Source organism: Scardinius erythrophthalmus (assembly GCF_964197995.2).
Source record: "Scardinius erythrophthalmus genome assembly, chromosome: 22".
Lineage (NCBI taxonomy): Eukaryota > Metazoa > Chordata > Actinopteri > Cypriniformes > Leuciscidae > Scardinius > Scardinius erythrophthalmus.
In genome coordinates this window covers 7,393,981-7,416,167 of record NC_138242.1, presented here as the reverse complement: position 1 = coordinate 7,416,167, position 22,187 = coordinate 7,393,981, and the positions used below count along the sequence as shown (strand labels likewise).

Here is a 22,187-nt window from a genome sequence, read left to right as displayed (position 1 = left end):
AAAAGAACTTACGAACGGCTGGTGCAAGCCTACTCTGATCCGTATATGGTTTAATATGGTGTTGGCCCACCCTTTGCCACTACAACAGCTTCAACTATTCTGGGAAGGCTTTCCTCAAGATTTAGGGTTGTGTTTATGGGAATTTTTGACCATTCTTCTTGAAGCGCATTTGTGAGATCAGGCACTGATGTTGGACGAGAAGGCCTCGCAGTCTCCGTTCTAATTCATTCCAAATTTGTTCTATCAGGATGAGGTCAGGACTCTGTACAGGCCAGTCAAGTTCCTCCGCACCAAACTCACTCATCCATGTCTTTATGAACCTTGCTTTGTGCACTGGTGCACAGTCATGTTGGAACAGGTAGGGGCCATTCACACAGTTGGGAAAATATAATTGTCCAAAATGTCTTGGTATGCTGAAGCACTAAGAGTTCCTAAGGGGCTAAACTCAACCCCTAAAACACCCCACATTTAGTCATTGGAATATATTTTACCATTAAAGCCACGAGGTGGCGCTGTAATCATCTCATAGTACTCATGGATGTGCATAGATTATTTGACAAATAAATTAGTGGATATGTGTTGTAAAATGTGAAAAAAAAAACTGAATTGAACTAAACTGAATAGTTAAAATTTGTTACTACTGTGTTACTTGGGAAAAAAAGAAAAGAAAAAAAAGATTTATTTTATTTTAGCCTCTTATTAAATCAGACGCCTATCCAGAGCCCTCTCTCTCTTTCTCCTGTGCATGTCTTTGATCACAGGTTTAGAAAAAGGCAGCTGTCGTGCTGCTCCCTCCCACAGAGCAGAACAAACGCTATATTCATCTGCCTCTGAAACTCCCCGGAGCAACTTCAGAACAGACGGAGGACAATAATTTAATAATCATTAAATGCAGCTGGACGCAGACACGCACACCGTCTGATCTGTTCCACCGTCCGTTCTTACAATGTGGAAGATCTGCGGTGTCCTGATCGCCTGGGCTCTGCTGCTCATCCTGAATGTGCGAGCTCAGTCTCAAAACAGGTAAGTTTGTTCAGTCATGATGCGCGCGCACTGAATGCTCATGTATGATCACAGCTAGCGGCGCGGCGGATCTCACATACGAAACCGCTGTGCATGCATGTCAAAGTTTTGTGATACATACAGGCTGTGTTGCAAAAATGAATGCTGCATCGATGCAGGTGTTTATTGTTCTTTCTCTTGTCTAGACAGACCTTCACGTGTGGTGGTAATATCACAGGAGAGTCGGGTGTTATCGGTAGTCAGGGTTATCCGGGCGTCTATCCGCCGAATACCAAATGTGTATGGCGAATTACTGTAAGTAACTGATTTATTATGTATTCGGATAGCTGAAATGCCGACTGTAACTGACATGCGCGTCTCAAAGCGAATATAGTTAAAACCATATTTGCATTTCCTGAAGAAGATATTAGTGCCCTGCAGCAGCAGCAAAAAAAGAAAAAGAAAAAAAAGAATTCTGTTTACATTTAGTTTGAGGCTTTGGCACTGTGGAAATTAAATATAACAGTCGCCATGTTAAAGGGGCTATGGTTAAAACACGAATCAGAATTCACTATAGCAAAATTAACCAATCAGAATGAATTAGATTCGATTTTGAATGACGAACACTCTTATCGCCTTTGAATATCATACCTTTCTGTATATAAAAAAAAGTATTTATACTCAAATAAGTTTGAATATGCAGTATTCATGAAGTAGTTTTCAAACAATCAGTTTCAGTCATTGTTAATATCTGTAACCTTTCATTTGCAAGTCACGAGACTTTTTCACTTATCAGCATTATTTATGAGTAATCTGAAGCTTGTTTCTGCCACATAATAAAAAAATAAAAAGGTAATTGTGACTTTTTATCTCACAATTCTAAACTGTTTTTTCTCAGAAAAGGGAGTTCCCACAATTGCGACCTCACAACACTATAAGGACAAAAAATAATAATAATTCAGGATTGTGTGATATAAACACACAGTTCTGTCTTTTTTTCCCTCTCAATTGCAAGTTTATATCTTGCAGTTCTGACTTTATTTCTCACAGTTAGATATAAACTCAGATTTGTGAGGTATAAACCTGGAATTATGAGAAATAAAGTCAGCATTGTGAGATATAAGCTTGTAATTGCAAGAAAAACAATCAGAGATTGTTATGAGATCAAAATTTGGAAATACCATTCTTATTTTTTATTTTATTCTGTGGTAGAAACAAGCTTCCATAATAATCAGTGGGTCAAGTAATGGCGAAGAACACAAAAAGACACATGAACAGAGAAACCAAGAAAAAAAAATGTTATCATTGCATTTGTTACATATTAGCAGGTAAACAGAAAACACTTTACAGATGTCAAGTTAGCATAGAACCTTACCAAATCTAGCATTTGTGGAGATTTATATGTTTTTAATCCACAATCCATCAGTTTGTCCAGGAATGTATTCATACACACATAAATAGCATAGGTATCTACAGAACTTCATTGAATACAGTGCATGCTGTGATGAACATTGTTTGCATTTTAGACAATCTCTAACAAGTCAGTTTTTTTTCCAGATTTTTTAAATTTAATCTTAAAAAGTTTATAAACAACAAAAACAGATAGCCTAACAGCTGAGGCTCAATTGTTCCATGTCCATGTTTGAATATGTCTGTATGTTTAGTGTTTTGTGGGTAAAAAAGAAAGAAAAAAAAAGTCAAATGTAGTTCTGCATTGCATGTACTATAATGATGATGCAATAGAAAGTCGTGGCAAGAATCAGTGTGTGTCTGGTTGTGATCTCCATCTGGTTTGGCTGCTGGCCACATTACATCCTTGTGGCAACTCCAGACTCATTCTAGCATTTTATTGCATTGCCGTCATTGCATATAAGAGACTTAATTGGTGACCACTCTGACTAAGAGAGATTGTCTACTTTATTTTAAAAATCTTAATTAGGGCAGAACCTGATTTCCATGTTGCTGCAGTTAAAAAAAAAAAAAAAAAAAAAAAAAATATATATATATATATATATATATATATATATATATATATATATATATATATATATATATATTCTTATTAGTTTGCATTTCACTGTTTTTATTCTTTTTGAGAGATGCTGAATCTGTTTTTGTGCAAGTGAGATGAGTAAATGCATGTTCACATTTAGCCTAGAACTACAATAACCATCATGTTCACACAGCGCACACAATGCCTGTCAGCCAATAAATGGGAAAACAAAGTAACTTGCATTTATTTGAAAAGGTAACTCAGATGTTTAGTTATATATGTTACTTTACTCGTTCCTTGAAAAAGTAAACTGATTACGTAAACTTGTGTTACTTGTAATGTATTAGCCTATATATTAGTATATATTAGCATATTTGTTAGTATAATACTTAATAAAGATTTCATAGTCATGGTTCTTGAAGTATTTTTCAATTCATTCTCTCCATAGGCTTCTGATAAACAATCTTGGGTAAAACACTTTAAGCCATGAATCAAACCAATCATGAGATGCATCACAACATTACAAACTAAGTCATTTGAAAAATGCTAAGAAATTACAAAAAAAGTATTTACAATTTTTTTTTAGTTAAAATGTAAAAATTTCGGTAACTCTTTATTTTACAGTGACTTTGTTATGTTACATGTACTTACCATAGTAATAACAGTAAATTATGCATAATTACATGCAACTAATCCTCAATCAAACCCTAATCCTACCCTAACCCTATAGTAAGTACATGTAGTTAATTAATATTACTCAGTACTTAAATATATAATTAAACTGTAACAATGACACCTTAAAATAAAGTGTAACCAAAATTTAGACACTGCAACAGTCATCCTATGCCGTCACTCTGCGGCATCTTTTTTTAAAAACCTAATTCAAAATATAATATTTCCAAAATGTTAAAAGAAAATATACAATCTACTCCACTTTAATGCAATCCTGCAACGTAACATATCTCTTTTCTATTGAATGTTTTCATGTGATGCATATTCGCAGGGCTGAGTTCACCAAACTTGAACTTTGGAACACAGGAAAATTTGTAAAAACTTGCGTATTAATGGAAGTCAGTGGAACGAAAAGTGTCATGTGATCACCCCTTTAATATCACAGTCAAATCATGTTTTTTTTAATGGAATATTGCAGTATTCATCATAAATGATTTATCCTGATTGACAAAATCAAGTCCCGCCTTTCATGTTTTCTTGTTTGAGAAGCAGTTTCACTCGGATATACGTCACGAAAGAGAAGAATAGGCTATCACAGCTTCTATCTAATGCCAACCCCATGAAGCACTGAAAATTACATATTTAAATTGAAAATGTTAGTACAATATAAACGGATGACTATAAGTGTAAAGTAATTGTTTAAAATGTGTGTATCAGATGTCTTTAGAACAGTAGTGCATTCGGTCACATTTTAGTTTAGGGTCCAATTCTCACTATTAACGAACTATTAACTATGACTTTTGCCTCAATAAACTCCTAATTACTGCTTATTAATAGTTAATAAGGTAGTTGTTAAGTTTAGGTATTAAGTAGGATTAAGGGTTGTAGAATATGGTCATGCAGAATAAGGCATTAATATGTGCTTTATAAATACTAGTAATAAGCCAATATCCTAGAATTATGCATGGCAATAAGCAACTAGTTAATAGTGAGAACTGGACCCTAAACGAAAGTGTTGCCGATCATTCTTATGGGTCTCAATATGACGTCTGCTTCTTGCAGGTTCCAGAGGGCAAAGTGGTCGTCCTCTCATTTCGTTTTCTTGACTTAGAGAGTGACAACCTGTGCCGATATGATTATGTGGATGTTTATAGTGGCCACGGCAATGGACAGCGTCTCGGCCGCTTCTGTGGGACGTTCAGGCCTGGAGCCCTCGTTTCCACAAGCAACAAGATGCTCATACAGATGATGTCTGATGCCAATACAGCTGGTAGCGGCTTCCTGGCTGTGTACTCTGCTGCCAACCCTAATGAACGGGGTAAGAACATCTTAAAAATGGACCATATATTTGGCAGCTAATAAGATGTTTTGCTCTGTTCAACTCAGTAAGCCAAAATAGTTTATGAGGTGTTTTAAAGGAATAGTTCCACCCAAAATGAAAATTCTGTCATCATTTACTCACCATCATGTCTTTCCAAACGTATAAGACTTTTGAAACACAAATAAAGATATTTTTAAGGAAATCTGAGATATTTCTGTCCCTCCATTGAAAGTCTATTCACCCAAAACTCTGGTTGAAAGCATTCATAAAGAGATTATATAAAAAATCCATGTGAATCGAGCGGTTTAATCCAAGTCTTCTGAAGAGGCACGCTCACTTTATATGATGAACAGATTTAATGTAGGCTTATTCACATAAACATTGATCAGCACTCAAATATGGTAAACATAAGCTCAATTGAGTCAGAGTTTTGGGTAAATAGACTGTAATGGAGAGACAGAAATCTCTCAGACTTCATTAAAGATGAACAAAGTCTTTTGAGTTTGGAATGACATGAGGGGGAGTAAATGATGACAGAATTTTCATTTTTGGGTGAACTAACCCTTTAAGGATTAGTTCAACAGTTTGTTTGTTATTTGTTTTTGATTGTAATTTGGTGTTTATATACAATCATACTGGCCAGCTCTTCCAAAATATGATCCATGTTTCTGTCCATAAACTCAGATGCTATTACGCTTGGATTGTGTTTACGTGGGCAAAGGTCATCTTTAATGAGCAGTTAAGAGCTATTTAACATCTGACAGCTCCTAGAGAAGTCAGAGGTCAGTATAACGCTAGCTGGAGAAAAGAAATGGATCTTTAATGCCCCAATATAAACCGTTTCCGGTTAGTAAATCACTGAAAGACCTTGTCGATTTACACAAAAGTAAGAAAAACCTGGTTTTACTTTAACTAGTTAAAGAAAATGGGATTTTCTCTGCAGGGCCTGACAGTTGATTTAGAACACTCCGGAGGAAGCTGGAGAACATTGCTGTGTATTTCATGGCATGATGTGGAATTTCTCACAGACGTTTTCCCAGTGAATCAGTGATTGGTCAGACCTCCAGGGGCTGTCTTGCTCGCTGAGTAACTGTATAAGTGACGAGACGTCTGCTTGGCTGAAGCAAGACAGCTGGAATGTTAATGATTTAGATTGTGTCTCTGTTTTTTTGTAGTTGACGGACAGCTGATGCGTGTTGGAAACAATGGAAGCTTGCTGTTAGAGCCACACGATTAATTGTTTCTCGATTCAAACACCCATGCAAACTTATTCCTAATGACAACGATTCAGCTGTGTCTATCAAACCTTTGACGCACACGATCACAGCAAACATTCAAATCTGTGTTTGTTGGTGCTGCCGCTGACCCAGCTAGAGAGCAGTAGTCATGTATAGGTATGAAACAGCTTCACAAACAGTCTTTTCAACCACACAAGTATCACTATTTCTGTAATAATTAATAACGCTATTTGAAATAACAGCCATTTCGAGCCGCGCCTGCAATTTCGGAATTCTGTCACGTCGCATCTCTCTGCCGCTCTACCTCCCGCTCACACACACACTCACACTCACGTCACTTTTTTTTAAATCCCCTACAGCGCGAAACATGAGTAGGCCTACCGCAAACGCAGCGCCGAGGAGCTTGTATGTAATCGGAGGACAAATGGCTCCTTAGTTTCGAAATGGTTTGGGTACAAGGTGATCGCGTTAAAAATAAAGGCGTTTGTTTAGAGTCAGAAGCTCATTTGAAACATTGCCGCAGCTCATTTAAGGAAATGACAGCTCCGAAGAGACGCCGCTTTAACCTCGAGTGTTTTAGCCTGTAGCCTTTACTTTTCGCAAACCTTGTGAGTGCGCGAACCCAAACGCTGTGACCTCGCGCCAAATGTTTTTATTGGTTTATTAAGTACAAACAGGCGAGTTATGACAAAAAGATCTTGGAATGAGATGGCTAACTGTAGTAGCGTTTAGTCCACTGTCTATAATAGCCTAATTTAGAGATCACATTTTTTTTAACCGACTACTGACAACTTTGATCGGTTAACGTTGATACGGTCAACCATCGGTCAAACGGTCATCGGTTAACATCCCTAATTAAAAGTTTATAGTTCAGATATAAACACTAATGTCTAAAGTAGCGTTCAAAATAGAATAAAAAAGAACTTTTCTGTTTTGAAAGTAACTTGACACTTTGAATAAAGATAGTATACACTCACCTAAAGGATTATTAGGAACACCATACTAATACTGTGTTTGACCCCCTTTCGCCTTCAGAACTGCCTTAATTCTACGTGGCATTGACTCAACAAGGTGCTGAAAGCATTCTTTAGAAATCTTGGCCCATATTGATAGGATAGCATCTTGCAGTTGATGGAGATTTGTGGGATGCACATCCAGGGCACAAAGCTCCCGTTCCACCACATAGCAAAGATGCTGTATTGGGTTGAGATCTGGTGACTGTGGGGGCCATTTTAGTACAGTGAACTCATTGTCATGTTCAAGAAACCAATTTGAAATGATTCGAGCTTTGTGACATGGTGCATTATCCTGCTGGAAGTAGCCATCAGAGGATGGGTACATGGTGGTCATAAAGGGATGGACATGGTCAGAAACAATGCTCAGGTAGGCCGTGGCATTTAAACGATGCCCAATTGGCACTAAGGGGCCTAAAGTGTGCCAAGAAAACATCCCCCACACCATTACACCACCACCACCAGCCTGCACAGTGGTAACAAGGCATGATGGATCCATGTTCTCATTCTGTTTACGCCAAATTCTGACTCTACCATCTGAATGTCTCAACAGAAATCGAGACTCATCAGACCAGGCAACATTTTTCCAGTCTTCAACTGTCCAATTTTGGTGAGCTCGTGCAAATTGTAGCCTCTTTTTCCTATTTGGAGTGGAGATGAGTGGTACCCGGTGGGGTCTTCTGCTGTTGTAGCCCATCCGCCTCAAGGTTGTGCGTGTTGTGGCTTCACAAATGCTTTGCTGCATACCTCGTGTGTAACGAGTGGTTATTTCAGTCAAAGTTGCTCTTCTATCAGCTTGAATCAGTCGGCCCATTCTCCTCTGACCTCTCGCATCAACAAGGCATTTTCGCCCACAGGACTGCCGCATACTGGATGTTTTTCCCTTTTCACACCATTCTTTGTAACCCTAGAAATGGTTGTGCGTGAAAATCCCAGTAACTGAGCAGATTGTGAAATACTCAGACCGGCCCGTCTGGCACCTAGAGTTCTCAACGGGCCTGAAAATTACAACTCGACCCGAACCGGCCCGTGGCTTTTAAAGCCCGGACCCGATGTAAACCGACACTTCAACATGAACTATCTGCCCGAACCCGGCCCGCGGCCCGACGATAATTTTTTTTTTCTCTCATACATGTATTATCATGACCAGCAGACGGGAATTCAAATCAACCTTTAACGTTCACGCCTTTTAACAATACAAACAATACAAACAACTTTCCAGACCTCTGATTTTCACACTCCTGTAGTAGCGACGGTGAATTCACCTGCGTCAAGTTTACTTTTCACCTACTCCATCTTCTTCTCTCCAGGCTAAAGACGTTGCACGCAGCAGCCAGACTTTATTTACGGTGAACAGCAGCGATGATTAATAAATGTTTTTTTTGTTTGTTTTGTTTTTCACTGAGCGGAAAAGATTAAGCCCGAGGTCCGACCCGACCCGAGTCATTTGCTTATATTTTCGACCCGAACCCGCGGGTCCCGTCGGGTTTGTCGGGCCGACCCGACCCGACCCGTTGAGAACTCTACTGGCACCAACAACCATGCCACGCTCAAAATTGCTTAAATCACCTTTCTTTCCCATTCTGACATTCAGTTTGGAGTTCAGGAGATTGTCTTGACCAGGACCACACCCCTAAATGCATTTAAGCAACTGCCATGTGATTGGTTGATTAGATAATTGCATTAATGAGAAATTGAACAGGTGTTCCTAATAATCCTTTAGGTGAGTGTAGATTACATCATTACATACTGGTGAGTCTTTATTTAAAGCTTCATGTTACTTTCAAAAGGTGTTTTACAGAGACTGTTAAAAACTTTAATTGAATCATTAATTTGAGAGATTCATTAATAAATTATGATTCATCCAGTAATGAAACAAGTGAAGCCATTGAATTTTTTTAATTAATAATACTTTTTTGTCAGAACCTCTAGTAAATGATGTTATTTTGTTTAGCTGTCTATTCAGAATCATAGGAGAATCGTGATCTCTGTAAAAATAAATAAATACTTAATTTATCCAGAATCGTGCAGCTCTTCTTGCAGTAATCACATCACTGATGATATCAGGTTTAAGTTTTGTGCTAAAAGCTGTGCCAGTGCTTATTTTGGTCACCCACTATGTGTGAGTCTTATGAAAAAGGGTCATATTTCATTTTTCATTGTTTTCTATTTTCTAATTAAATTCATTAGAATCATACATTTTCATTAGATTCATTAAATTTCTTTACTGTAATACAGTGATTTGTTCTGTATAAAAACCGTTATACGAATTTTTCATTAAAGATACACTATGTAAGTTTTGCTGCTCTAGCGGTTAATAAACAAAACTGCATGTGTCTTGTGGAAGAACATTGTAGCATGAGCTAATTCTCCCTGTTTATGTATGGAAACTCCCTGTTAACAACGATGTTCTAAAAACGGAAAAGTTTTTCCTTTGCATTTTTCACGTACAGACAACACCATTGTCAAAATGATGTCCGTTCACACGGATCTTGGAAAAAGGCTAAAAACGCTGTATTCTGCTGCCAGGCCAGTAGTTGGCGTTGTCACTTTGTAAAGAAACTATGCGCCTATAGACTGAACACATAATATATACATGCGCATAACGTCACCGTTTTCACAAATTTCACAAAATGTCACAAATTTGACAAATCAGTGTTCAAAGGTTCCCCAAAATGCCATTGTTGTGTAAATGAAGGTCCAAAACGCATAAAAAGTTTTACATTTTTTAAAACAGAGTCGTGTAAACAGCCCCTACAATAGTCTGAATATAAACACTTATTATAGGTGTATCGTAGTGATTCAGGTTTAGACAAAAACATGGGTTGGAAGATGGATTTATGTACTTGCTCATTATATAAATTTTGAACAAAAAAAAAAAAGTTACAAAGTGTACCTTTAAAATTAGTGTACATTATTGTAAACCTGCAAATGGCTTACTTGTATTTGAATTTGTGACATGGACTTGTATTTCCTTGTGATCTTGGAGTGAAATATGATTGGAAACATTTATGATGGGTCTAGTGACTTTCAATCTTTTTAGTATAGCATAGCAATCCAAAAATTCTGTTTAAAATGGCAGAGAGGTTTATAGTGCAATTTCATCATATTTTCTGGGTTAAAAATAGGCTTAGCACCTTTTAATATGCGCACCAAAATCAATACACACTGCTTTCATTGGCATACAGTTCTAGAAGAATCAGCTTTGGATAAAGGGCTTTGGCAGCTGTGTTGAAGGATTAAGGCAGGAACTGCACGCTGGGACCAACAAGTCTGTAAACTCTCTCGTAATGACAAGACTGTAGGGAAGTACATTTTAGAGTCCGCCAATGATGGTGCTGTGCAATTATCTCATGCATTCCTTTTAATTAGGGGTGAACGACCTCACACTGGATGCTTGGTCTATGTTTAGCGTTTCTCTCGTGTAGTTTAGGAAACATTTCCTAAACGTCTGTCTTAATGGATGTTTACAGGGGATCAGTACTGTGGTGGGAGATTGATGAAGCCATCAGGAACCTTCAAGACCCCTAACTGGCCAGAGAAAGACTATCCTGCTGGAGTCACGTGTTCTTGGCATATAGTAGCACCCAAGAACCAGGTGGACTCATCATTATTTTATTTATTTTATTTTATGGCTACAAAAACCATTAATGGCTTAACAGACAATCAGTAGTATTGTCGATTTAACTGCACTGCAACATTTGTACAGAATTGATCTGGATAATGACTCTAAGGGTGTGTTCTCACTTGTACTTCAGTTCTCTTGGTTCTTCTTGGTCCGGACCAAAAAAAACAAAAACAAAAGGCATTTAGTCCTGGTTCGCTTGGCGTTCACACTGTCATTTTTAAGACCAAACCTAAATGTATGTTTTGCAATGGAACTTCCAAAACAATGCTGTTTGCTGGGCTAAATGTGCTTGTTGTATGCGCATACATATGATGATATTTCTACTAACAGAAGAGCTTACAAAATGTGTAAAGGAGTCAAAACAGTGCCAGGAATGCATGGAGACACAGTTCTGACACCTGTACCAAACTGTGGGCAACATACAGTAGCTCCAGACGAGACAAGAAAAACCATGTCCTTTATATGGTCGCATCTTGTGACATCACAACCAGTTTTTGATTCATTTTGATGTCTTTGGTCTATGTTGTGTTCATAAATCAGTCAAACCGCATCAGAGTTGGTTTGGAATAGGACCGAGACCAATTTTTTCAGCAGTCTCAGTCCACTTGTTTGGTGCGCACCAGGGTTCTGATGGCAGCATTCACGCTTATTCAAATGAACCACTAGAGTTTTAATCGAACCAAACCTGCCAAGTGTGAACACACCCTAACTTTGCAACATTGACACTGTTATTGAACTAAATTAAATTAACATTGAACTGACTTGAGCTGAATAATGACAATATGTTTTATAGCTGCTTATAGCAGAATTGAAATTTTCATAATTGTTGAACTTTGCACCTTTGATATTGAACTGAAATAAAACAAAACTTAACTAAATTGAGCTGGATAAAAACACTATATTCTTTTGTAGTGCGGTCTTACACCTGAAACTGAATTAGATTCATTATTAATTTTACAACATTAATACTTATTTTCCTGTTTATCACAGTGAAGCTGCTTTGAAACAATCTGTATTGTATAAAGCGCTATATAAATAAATGTGACGACTACAACCATTAATGATACCTCACAATATGATTATTTTTCTAAGCTTTTCGACTTACGATTTTTAGCTGGAGGATATTAAAATGGGTGAAAAAATCCCAGTTTTACAAGTAGCGTTGATTAAAAGTGTAATGCCATCATTATTTCAGATATTCCTTAATCGTGTGTTTCGCATATAGCTTAAACATTTGTCCTTTTTTTACAGATTATAGAGGTAAAATTTGAGAAGTTTGATGTGGAGCGGGACAACTATTGCCGTTACGATTACGTAGCAATTTTTAATGGTGGAGAAATCAACGACGCTAAAAGAATTGGGAAATATTGTGGAGACAGTCCACCAGCGTATGTATCAATGCATCATATATATCATATCAAGTGTGTTACATCAGTCCTTTGCTCTATATTCAAGATATAAACATGCTGCTGTTAGCAATACTTCTTTATTTGCACTTCACATTCTGTGTATCTCTCTGCTTTAGGCCTGTGTTCTCAGAGGGAAATCAGCTCTTCATTCAGTTCCTCTCAGATCTTAGTTTAACAGCGGATGGCTTTATTGGTCATTACAAATTTAGACCAAAGAAGTTTCCCTCCACAACCGTTCCACCAACCACGACAGCACCACCCACTACCACTAGACCTATACGTAAGTATTCTCCTTAATCATACTGCATGTAGGTGGAGAGTTTAATGTTAGCCTACATTATAGGTGTTGACTTACGGTTAAAGAGGTCATATTATGCCCTTTTACAAAGCCTTGATTTTGTTTTTGAGGTCTACTAGAATAGGTTCATGCTCAAATCTTTCATATATTTTAAATTGTTGCAGCACCTCTCTTCCCAGTCTGTCAGTAACACTCTTTTTAGTTCCGGTCTCTAAGAAGCCCCTCCTTCCGAAAAGTGCAATGTGCTCTGATTGGTCGGCTTGACCAGTGTGTTGTGATTGGTCAACTTCTTTGTGTATGTTTCAGAAATGTCAATCCCCTTACCATAACCACGAGTTTCAATGCTCTGCTATGCAACTCAACCAGGCTTTGCCCCCTTTATTTTGCGTATGCTTTGGGTGGGGAATTATTTAAATGAAAAATATTGTCAAGACTACAATGGAGACGTTTCAGGGTGTTCAGAAACCGTGTTCACTGATATCCAGAATAACTCCCTTTGTAGACCTTTTTCATGCTTAAACAGCAACATTACACACTAAAGAAAGTTGAAAACGTTAAAAAAACTTAATAGGTCCTATTTAAAAGTCAATGACTACTCATTAAACATCCCTACTCAAAAGACCAACCTGGATTGACCTGCTGCCATGTTAACGATTTGTCACCAGCCATTCCGGTTTTCCGCAAGATGAAACTAGTCACATTAGAAATGAATGAATTAGCTTTCTAGCACCTTATGAAACTGCAGTCATATGAGGCAACATGTAATCGCATTGTACATCTGCTACATACACGTGTTCAGTCCATTAGATGAAGATGTAGTGGAAAGTAAATGATGCAAGATCACTCAATGCAAGCCTGCCAATGAGAGATGGAACAAAAAGGACAATTCCTGACACAGTGTGCATTTGATCATGTTGCTGGCAAAATCACTCTTAATCAGTATTTGTGTCATGTTTTCCAGTAAAAGTAATATTAAATAAAAAATTTGCTTCAGAAGCAAAATTGCACTGGATTAAGACTTTTTCAGAAAATTTAAATCTGACCACAGTTGCTCTTCATTATTTGTCTTTGCCTAGGGGAAACAAAAGGGAAATTAACACTTGAAGCTAAGCTGTCTTTTTTTTTTTTTTTTTACTTTCTATTTTTTTAAGAGTCCTGAAAACAATTGATCAAGGTTTACACAAAATATGAAGCAGCACAACTGTTTTCAACATTGATAATAATAAGAAATGCTTCTTAAACACCATGTCAGCATATTATAATGATTTCTGAAGGATCATGTGATACTGAAAACTTGAGTAATGATGCTGAAAATTTAGATTTTCCATCACAGAAATAAATTACAGTTTAAAACTATTCAAACAGAAAAAAGTTACTTTAAAGTATAATTAAATTTAACATTATTACTGTTTTTACTGTATTTGTGATCAAATAAATGCAGCCTTGGTGAGCATAATAGACTTATTTCAAAAACATTACAAAATCTTACAACCCCTAACCTTTGTGAGCTATATATATATATATATTTCCTAACATTTCCAAAATTTGCCATTTGTACACAATCAGTGAATTATGTGAAAAGCATTTAAACATTGTTAAATTATTTTAAATAGTGTTAAAGCTGGGAGTACAACACTGCTACAATACTAAAAATGTACTGAAATTATTTGATGCATATCATTTAATCTAAATTGAATTACTTAAATTGTTTAATTTAATTAAGTAAAAATATAATCGACAGACAGGACATTCAGGCAAATTTCCATCCTTTTGCTCTTCGATATTGGCTTTGATATCCAATTTCCGGAGCTTGAACCTAACCCATACTTTCTCACTTTTTGCACGCATGTACTAAAAGACAAACTCCGCTGGCTCAGAGTCAGCATGCTACAGTAAAACTTCTTGAAGTTTTTTTTTTTTGCTATCTCTGCTCTCCTCTCCAGCTTTGAAGTATTCTGCAGCGCTGTGTCAACAGAAATGCAAACGGAAGGGAACCCCTGAGAGCCACTACTGTTCCAGCAACTTTGGTAAGAGCAGCACTCTGCAGTTCATACTAACTTTTTTGCTGACACATGAAGACAAACACACACAAGCGCAACGTAAGGTGGGAATTTGTAGGTGGGGGGCATCAGAATAAGTGGAAACAAGCAGTGATTTTTCACATTTAGTCTATAATCTTGTACTCTTCACAAGGTGCATGTTTTTATGGCTCTTTTTCAGCATGCTATCTTTGGCCTGCTGGTTTGTGTCAACGTGTTTCAAAAGATTCCTTGAGCATTTTTTGCCCTCAGCACAGTGGATTTGTGTGTGGGATACAGTGCTCTAGTGTAAATAGACTGCAGTGGACTGTGGATAAACCACTGGTAAATGGGAGTGTTGATTCAGTCGAGCTCTTTGACCGCAGTCGCTGCCCCTGGAACAGGTCTGCAATGTTCACGTCCTGGAGCCAGTAGATATTTCATTATGATTTCTGCTGTTTACTTGGATTTGCATATGGGGAAATCCTGTGGTTGGTGGAGACCAGAGTCATGATGAGAAACAAGACCTGAATGTGAACGAAGGTGGAAAATTACATGCACATCAAGTCATATTGCTTTAATCACACCCTTTATGTACTGTGGAAATGGATAAACACAAGTTTATGAAAATAAATGTTCAAATAATGGGCCTAAGCCATATTTAACATATCCTAATATTACCATTTTTAAACCACTACTTCTACTATTTGGTCTATCAGGAGGAGTTGATTTTGAAGTTTATTTGAAGTACTAAAAACAGTGTTGGCGTAATGCAGTATAAGTTATGTAATCAGATTACTTTTTTTCAAGTAACTACTAAAGTAATGCACTACTTTTAACTTTACATTAAAATATCTGAGTTACATTTTCAAATAAGTAACGGAAGTTACATTGCTTTCCCATGTATTGACTGACTGACACCTCTCCTGTCCCCATTTTGTAAGAAATCATGAGTAAATAATAATAATAATTTCTCAAAATGAATAAAAACTGTAATAATTAAATGTTAACACAAATATACTTTGTATTACATCTCCCTTTATTGACCAATGTCTTAAATACTGCTGACCTTCCATGATCCAATTCAACCATACTAACAAGCAAAAATGACTTTTGATAAACATCTGTTTATCGTTTTCATTTGTTTTTATTGCTGAAATAAGAGCGTTGAACTTTCTTCTCCTGCATTTGGTGTGAAAGGGTCTTTACATTTGCCAAAAATAGAACTTAACGGTACTGCAGGGGGTCCGCCAATTAATGTTTGAAAACAAGTTCAGCCCAGATGAGGAAAAATAACACAAAATAACATAACACATTACCTTCCATAGAAAGTAACTAAATAACACATTTTTTTTTTTACTTTTTTTTAGGAAGTAACACAACATTATAACACATTACTTTTAAAAGTAACTTTCCCCAGCACTGCTAAGAAAAAATAAAAATAAATAAAGAAAAGCCCCCAAATGAAGATAATTCAATCACATTCAAATTAGTGGTCTCTAACGCGTTGTTTTTATCTTTTTGACATTTTAGTTATCACTGGAACCGTTATCACCGCTGTAACGCGAGAGGGTAGCATGTACGCCACCATCTCCATAATCAATGTCTACAAGGAAGGTAACCTTGCTATCCAGCAGGCTGGCAAAACCATGAGCACAAAGATTGTCATCCTCTGCAAGAAGTGCCCCTACGTCAGACGAGGTGAGTGCCTGCCTCAGCTTGTTATGAACAGTAACACCTAAGCCCAACGTATACTAGTGTACGTGCACAGATATATGCAAAGCCTTTCAAAGTATTATCCATTTGACGCATGCGCATTACGATTTGCGCTACCCTTCTGGTCTACAGGAGATCACCTGAAAAATACCTCCCCGTGAGTTATAACCCATATACACATCTTTTTAATATTTTAGGCTAGAGTTGTACAAATGTGGGTACTTTCTAACCTCACTGCCCAATCTCTCATCTACATAGCCGTCCATTGTTGTTGTAGCTGGCACAAGCTTCTGTCTCTGTTTATTCAGTTTATTCTTTGACTGCCTCGTGAATCAACGGCCCTGGGGCACTACGGTGACCGAGAGAGCTCAACACGCTGCAATTGAAGAAAACGCATGCAAATAGAGAAAACACCGGCAAATTAAGAAAACAGCTTCATCAGTTTGACAACACGTGCTGAAAATACTCACAATGCAACCAAATACAGAAATGTGCTGTAAATAGCATAAAGCTCAATATGCTGTAAATGAGGAAAACATGCAAATAGAAAAAACACCAGCAAATTAAGAAAACATCTTCATTTTAACAGCAAATGTGCTGCATATGCACAAAAAATGCGCACAAATACAGAAATTTGCATGCGTTTTTTTCAGTTGTAGCACGTTGAGCTCTCTCGGCCACCGTATTGTTGCCACATTGTGGAGAAACTAATTATTGTTTAAAAACAAACAAACCTTTCAGTGCATGTGCGAGCTGTGCGTACAAAGTGTGTGCAGTTAGAAAACTTGGGCTGCTGTCCGTACTGTGTTGATGATAAAATTCACCTCACACGCACTGTACACAGACCCTAGAGAATGTGTAAAAAGTGAAGTGTACTTTGGGCTTAATGTGCTAGACAGTTTTATCTGCCACAGACATCAGCTAAAACACATTAATGTAACCTCTCATACTGAATAAGTAGTTGTGTTCCTGTTAGTACTGCTTGTTTGCTTCTCTGTGTGTAAAAATAAAGGAATATTTCAGGTTTTCCACAAACTATAATAATTTATAACTGTGAGCTTAATTTTTTTGTAAGATTTAAAAAAAAAATGTTTGCAAAACATAAGGTTGGCTGGTTCTATTTTGGGTATGAAAAACTGATAGCTTAAAATATTAAGCCTAAAAAAACTAAAGTATGAACTTAAATATGCATTTACTCTTGCCTTTCCAAGCAGCTAGTTTCTCTTTAAGGTGCATTCAGTAGTTTGGTGTTTATTACAGTGTTCCACATCAGCTGCCGCTGCTCTGTAGATACACCAATAGGCCGATCGTAATGCTGTTTGGTGATGCAAAGAGTGAAAAACAGACAAAGCACACTTACTATCGTGCTTTACCAGTGGAGACAACAGTAGAATCAGTACCTGTATGACCGAAGAAGCAGAAAAGGCCAAAGTCAAAAAACAAGCATAAACATTGGTGTGCATTCACAATGTGTAAATATTTGATGACAGAGGGAATCCTGAGTAGTGATGCCCTTGTGGCTTTTTTGTTTTTGGACAGGAAAGGGAATTAATTATTGTGTAGCTCTCTCTAAGGCTACGTTCACACTGTCAGTGTTTGGGATTGACAACCGCATTTACTTTGTCCCATTCACACAGCAACTTACAGTAGCATCTCTAATACTGTCTGTATTAACGTACAACTGGAGTCAAGCCCACATTCTCCTACCAGTTATCATAGCTACTAATCTAATCATAGGTAATCATAGGTAAGACTGACTCTGGTGACTCTGTGATTCTAATACTGTTAGACCTAACCTCCACAACCTCCTAACCTCCAAGTGGACATTTGTCTCCAATTAGCTTTTGATACAGTTGATCATAAAATTCTCTTATCCCGACTAGAATGTTTTGTGGGCATCCAGGGAACTGTCCTCAGTTGGTTTAAATCATATTTAACGAATAGAAGTTTCTCTGTTAGACTGGGTAATTTTTCTTCCTCGCCTGCTCAACTCTCCTGTGGAGTGCCGCAGGGTTCAATTCTCACACCCATTCTTTTTTCCCTGTATTTACTTCCTCTGGGCTCCATTTTCAGAAAGCATGGTGTATCATTTTACTGCTATGCAGATGATACCCACATTTATTTACCTCTGAAACGCAACAAACATGCTGGTCTGAAATCTCTTTTTGCATGCCTAGATGAAGTGAAATTGTGGTTTTCTCAAAATGTCTTATTTCTGAGTTAATCTAAAACCGAGGTTATAGTCTTTGGCCCCCATGAAAACTTTTAAGAGCAGCAACATTGACCTGGATTACCTTGGTCCTTTTACTTCATCATGCATTAAGAACTTAGGTGTTTTCTGGGATAAGAACCTCAAATTTGAAAAACAAATAAATGCGGTGATTAGTTCTTGTTTTTTTCCAGCTACGTCTTTTCTCTAAGATTTAAATCCTCTCTCTCTGAGAAAACTTGCTCGTCTCCAATTAGTACAAAATACCACTGCAAAGTTCCTCAAAAGAAAATGTAAATTTGATCACGTTTCTCCAATTTTGAAATCGCTGCATTGGCTACCTGTGCATTTTAGAATTGAGTTTAAAATGATTCTCTGTTTTTAAATCCTTAAAGGGTTAGTTCACCCAAAAATGAAAATTCTGTCAGTAACGACTTTATTCCACTATTCATTTCCTTCTCTCTGGGCCTCGTAGTGTTTTTGCGCACAAAAAGTAAATTAAAGCGCGTCTGTGTTGCACGTCATCACACATAACACATGACCCGCTTCGGCCAATTGTGAGCCTACGTAGTGACGTGTAACACAGACGCGCTACGCAAAAACACTACGTGAACCAACTCGAGGCCCAGAGAGAAGGAAATGAAAAGTGGAATAAAGTCGTTATTTTTGTTTGTTTTTGCGCACAAAAAGTATTCTCGTCGCTTGATAAACTTAAGATTGAGCCACTGGAGTCACTTGGACTATATTAACGATCTCTTTAATAACTTTTCTGGGCCAGCAAGTTTCGGTCCCTCTGAAAGCCTATGGAGGAGTGAGACAACTCTCAGATTTAATCAAAAATATCTTAATTTATGTTCCGAAGATGAACGAAGGTCTTACGCGGTTGGAACAACATGAGGGTGAGTAATTACTGACAGAATTTTCATTTTTGGGTGAACTAACCCTTTAAATAATCTGGCACTGAGCTATTTGTCTGAGCTACTCTGTCCATACAATCCCACACGAAATCTGAGGTCTGGTGATAAGAGACTTTTATCTGTCCCCAGATCACAATTAAAGCATAGAGGAGATAGAGCCTTTGCAATTGCAAATAATACAATTGTGAGTTTGATTATAGAAGATTTTAACTCCCATACATAACAGTACCATGTGTGAATGTTACTGTATCAAAGGGATAGTTCACACAAAAGTGAAAATCTTTGTTATGAAATCTGAGAGCCTGATCTTCCTCCACTGACAGCCTATGTAACTACCACTTTCAAGCCCCAAAAAGGTACTAAAGACATCATTAAAGTAATCCATGTGACTTCAGTGGTTTAACCTCAGTTTTATGAAGTGACTCAAGTGCTTGCTTTATGCAAAAAAACACAATTTACCATTTTATTAACAAAATATGAATCTTCAATGCACGTTCACGAGAGCACCATGACGCATGCGTCTTGAGTTGACGCGAGAGCAGACAGTGCGTGAAGGTGTGTTGGAGATTTCTTTCTGGGGCTTGAAAGTAGTAGTTAAGTAGGCAGAAAATGAAGGAACAGAAAGCTCTCAGATTTCATTAAAAAGAACTGTATTCTGCTGCTGTGTGAACATGTCCTAAAACTCACTAGTATCTGTGTAATTTCCATAAAACTCAGGAGAAGATCATGCTGATCCACATCGATAGATGGCAGCGCAGCGTTTAACACCATGGTATTGTACTTAAAGTACTCATAACAGCAATGCTAATGATAGCTAAATAACTACTGAATGCACCTTTAAATAAACAGTTCAGACAAAAACTGAACTTTACTACACCTAGAAGAGGTGAGTTATGGAAATGTTAACTTTAACCAAATGCGAGTTTGGAACAACAGGGGAGTAGAAAATGGCAAAATTTTTGGGTTAACTCACTGAGTTTAGAAATGATGATTTTTCATGACGAAATCTCACTGTCATATGTTTATACAGTATATAAACATATGGAGTGGATAGAGCAAGTGAGGCCCCAGAGAAAAGCTGATCCAAAGCCCCTCCTGAATGTCTCTGCCGTTCCGTCACTGCATTCAGGTTTTATTTGTGTGGTGTCGCTAGGTTTGAACTACATCTTCATGGGCCAGGCAGATGAGGAGGGCCGTGGAATGATCGCCCCCCATCATTTCATCATGGCTTTCAAGGCCAAGAACCAGAGGGCATTTAACATGCTGAAGAACAAACGTTGCTGAGCTTTTACGGAAAATCTTTGTTCTTGAAATCCACTCATGGGTGTGTGATGTCTTCATATTTGCCCTGCATGTCCCAACTTCCTTCATCGCCCTCTTCTGAGGAGGCCGAGGACTGTTGAAGCACGTGGCACACACCTGGTTGGGCTCTCTTGGTTCCTACTTCTCTTCTTACTGTTGTGATGAGCATCAAACTGACAGCAAGAGCAAAAGTAATAAGACATGTCAAGAATACTGGAATGTAAAGAGCAAGATTATGGTGTTTTGAATGGCACAGTTTACAAGATATTTGTAGATTTTTGATCCAATAACAAAGTTAGAGGAGCTAAAAGGCAATAAATTAGTAGCACATCTTTGCTGTTTTTGAAATCATGCTGGATAATATTGAAATATTTTCAAAGAAACCTATTCTACCTATGAGGTGAATGTTAAGTTATAAATTATTTGTTTTATGAGAGGAAAAATAAAAGTTCATTATCAGTTAAATCTCGGATATTGTCTTTATTTAGTTTATTTTATTTGTATTTTTGTAAGTTAAATGCATTATTTTCCAGAATCAGATTTGTTTCAAGGAAGTTTTCAGTTGAAAATATTTAGAAAGTCCACATGTTCATGTCAGGACATCTGTTTCTAAAATTGCCTAGGGCTCATAGTGCTTGACTGTGAAGGGTATTATTCTAACGTTTAACTCCTTAGTAAACTATTAAAAGGGCCATATTCTATAATTGTGTAACATCCTTTTTTTCCTCCCCTAATAAAGTTGCTCAATATTTCTTGTGCCAGAAACAGCTGTGACCATTTTACATACTCTCTCTGATCATTAGAATTAAGTAGACTGTCACTGTGAAATGAATAACAATGTCCCAGTAATGAATAATGAACAGGTGTTGCCATGTAAATGTGGGTACATTTCTGAATGACCTGCTTTATTGCTGCAAATTAGCTAGAAAAGTAAAGTTTTTTTCAACCTTGAAAGCCTTGCCTACAGTTTACTCATAGATTGAATGACACTGAGTCATAAATAGACATATCCATGGGATTTTTGCCTGTCTGCAATAAGAAAACCTTGAGTCAATTAGGAAATGAACCCAGAGTCAGAACAGGGTGAAAGAGTTACACCATGTCTACACCGGATACGACCGTTGAGGCCATGAGGCCATTGGAGAGGATTTATGAATGGCAGTGAACTGATGCTGTTAGGTCACGTGACAGTAACATGCCGGATGCAATAAGTCATTCGAATTGAATTCATACTACCCATATTCATACCATATATAACAAACTTTTTTAATGGTCATGAAGTAAGTTTAAATTCAAATGTAGTACTTCCTCAAATAGTATGCGATTTCGGGAACACTGGGGGGTCGTCAAGAGTAGGTTTGAAGAACTCTACCATACGTTTAAACACTGAGAATGCTGAAACAGTTACTAAGAACTTAAGCAAGTTCAATAAATGTTTCTCTATAATAAAT

The 22,187-nt window shown here is 37.4% G+C and overlaps 1 protein-coding gene across 2 annotated transcripts; it reads left to right on the top strand.

Annotated features, from left to right (window-relative positions):
- Nucleotides 1-756: 756 nt before the first annotated feature.
- Nucleotides 757-21,498, top strand: pcolce2b (procollagen C-endopeptidase enhancer 2b). 2 transcript variants are annotated; one of them, XM_081352598.1, is made up of 9 exons: nucleotides 757-1,023; nucleotides 1,209-1,317; nucleotides 4,730-4,985; nucleotides 10,713-10,837; nucleotides 12,119-12,255; nucleotides 12,393-12,556; nucleotides 14,518-14,601; nucleotides 16,126-16,293; nucleotides 20,588-21,498. In XM_081352598.1, exons 1-9 carry the CDS (start codon nucleotides 947-949, stop codon nucleotides 20,716-20,718), a joined length of 1,251 nt encoding a protein of 416 aa, XP_081208724.1. In that variant the 5' UTR covers nucleotides 757-946; the 3' UTR covers nucleotides 20,719-21,498. The 2 variants fall into 2 exon arrangements, with proteins under 2 accessions (XP_081208724.1, XP_081208725.1); XM_081352599.1 differs by lacking the exons at nucleotides 757-1,023; nucleotides 1,209-1,317 and adding an exon at nucleotides 1,034-1,181 and having other exon boundaries at nucleotides 20,588-21,492.
- Nucleotides 21,499-22,187: the final 689 nt, after the last annotated feature.

Bases quoted from the DNA above. Each gene is read 5' to 3' on its own strand.
- pcolce2b (XM_081352598.1), top strand. From the start codon at position 947: ATGTGGAAGATCTGCGGTGTCCTGATCGCCTGGGCTCTGCTGCTCATC. The intron at 10,838-12,118 runs GTGGACTCATCA...CTTTTTTTACAG, and splicing joins TAGTAGCACCCAAGAACCAG to ATTATAGAGGTAAAATTTGA. The intron at 12,256-12,392 runs GTATGTATCAAT...TCTCTGCTTTAG, and splicing joins TGTGGAGACAGTCCACCAGC to GCCTGTGTTCTCAGAGGGAA.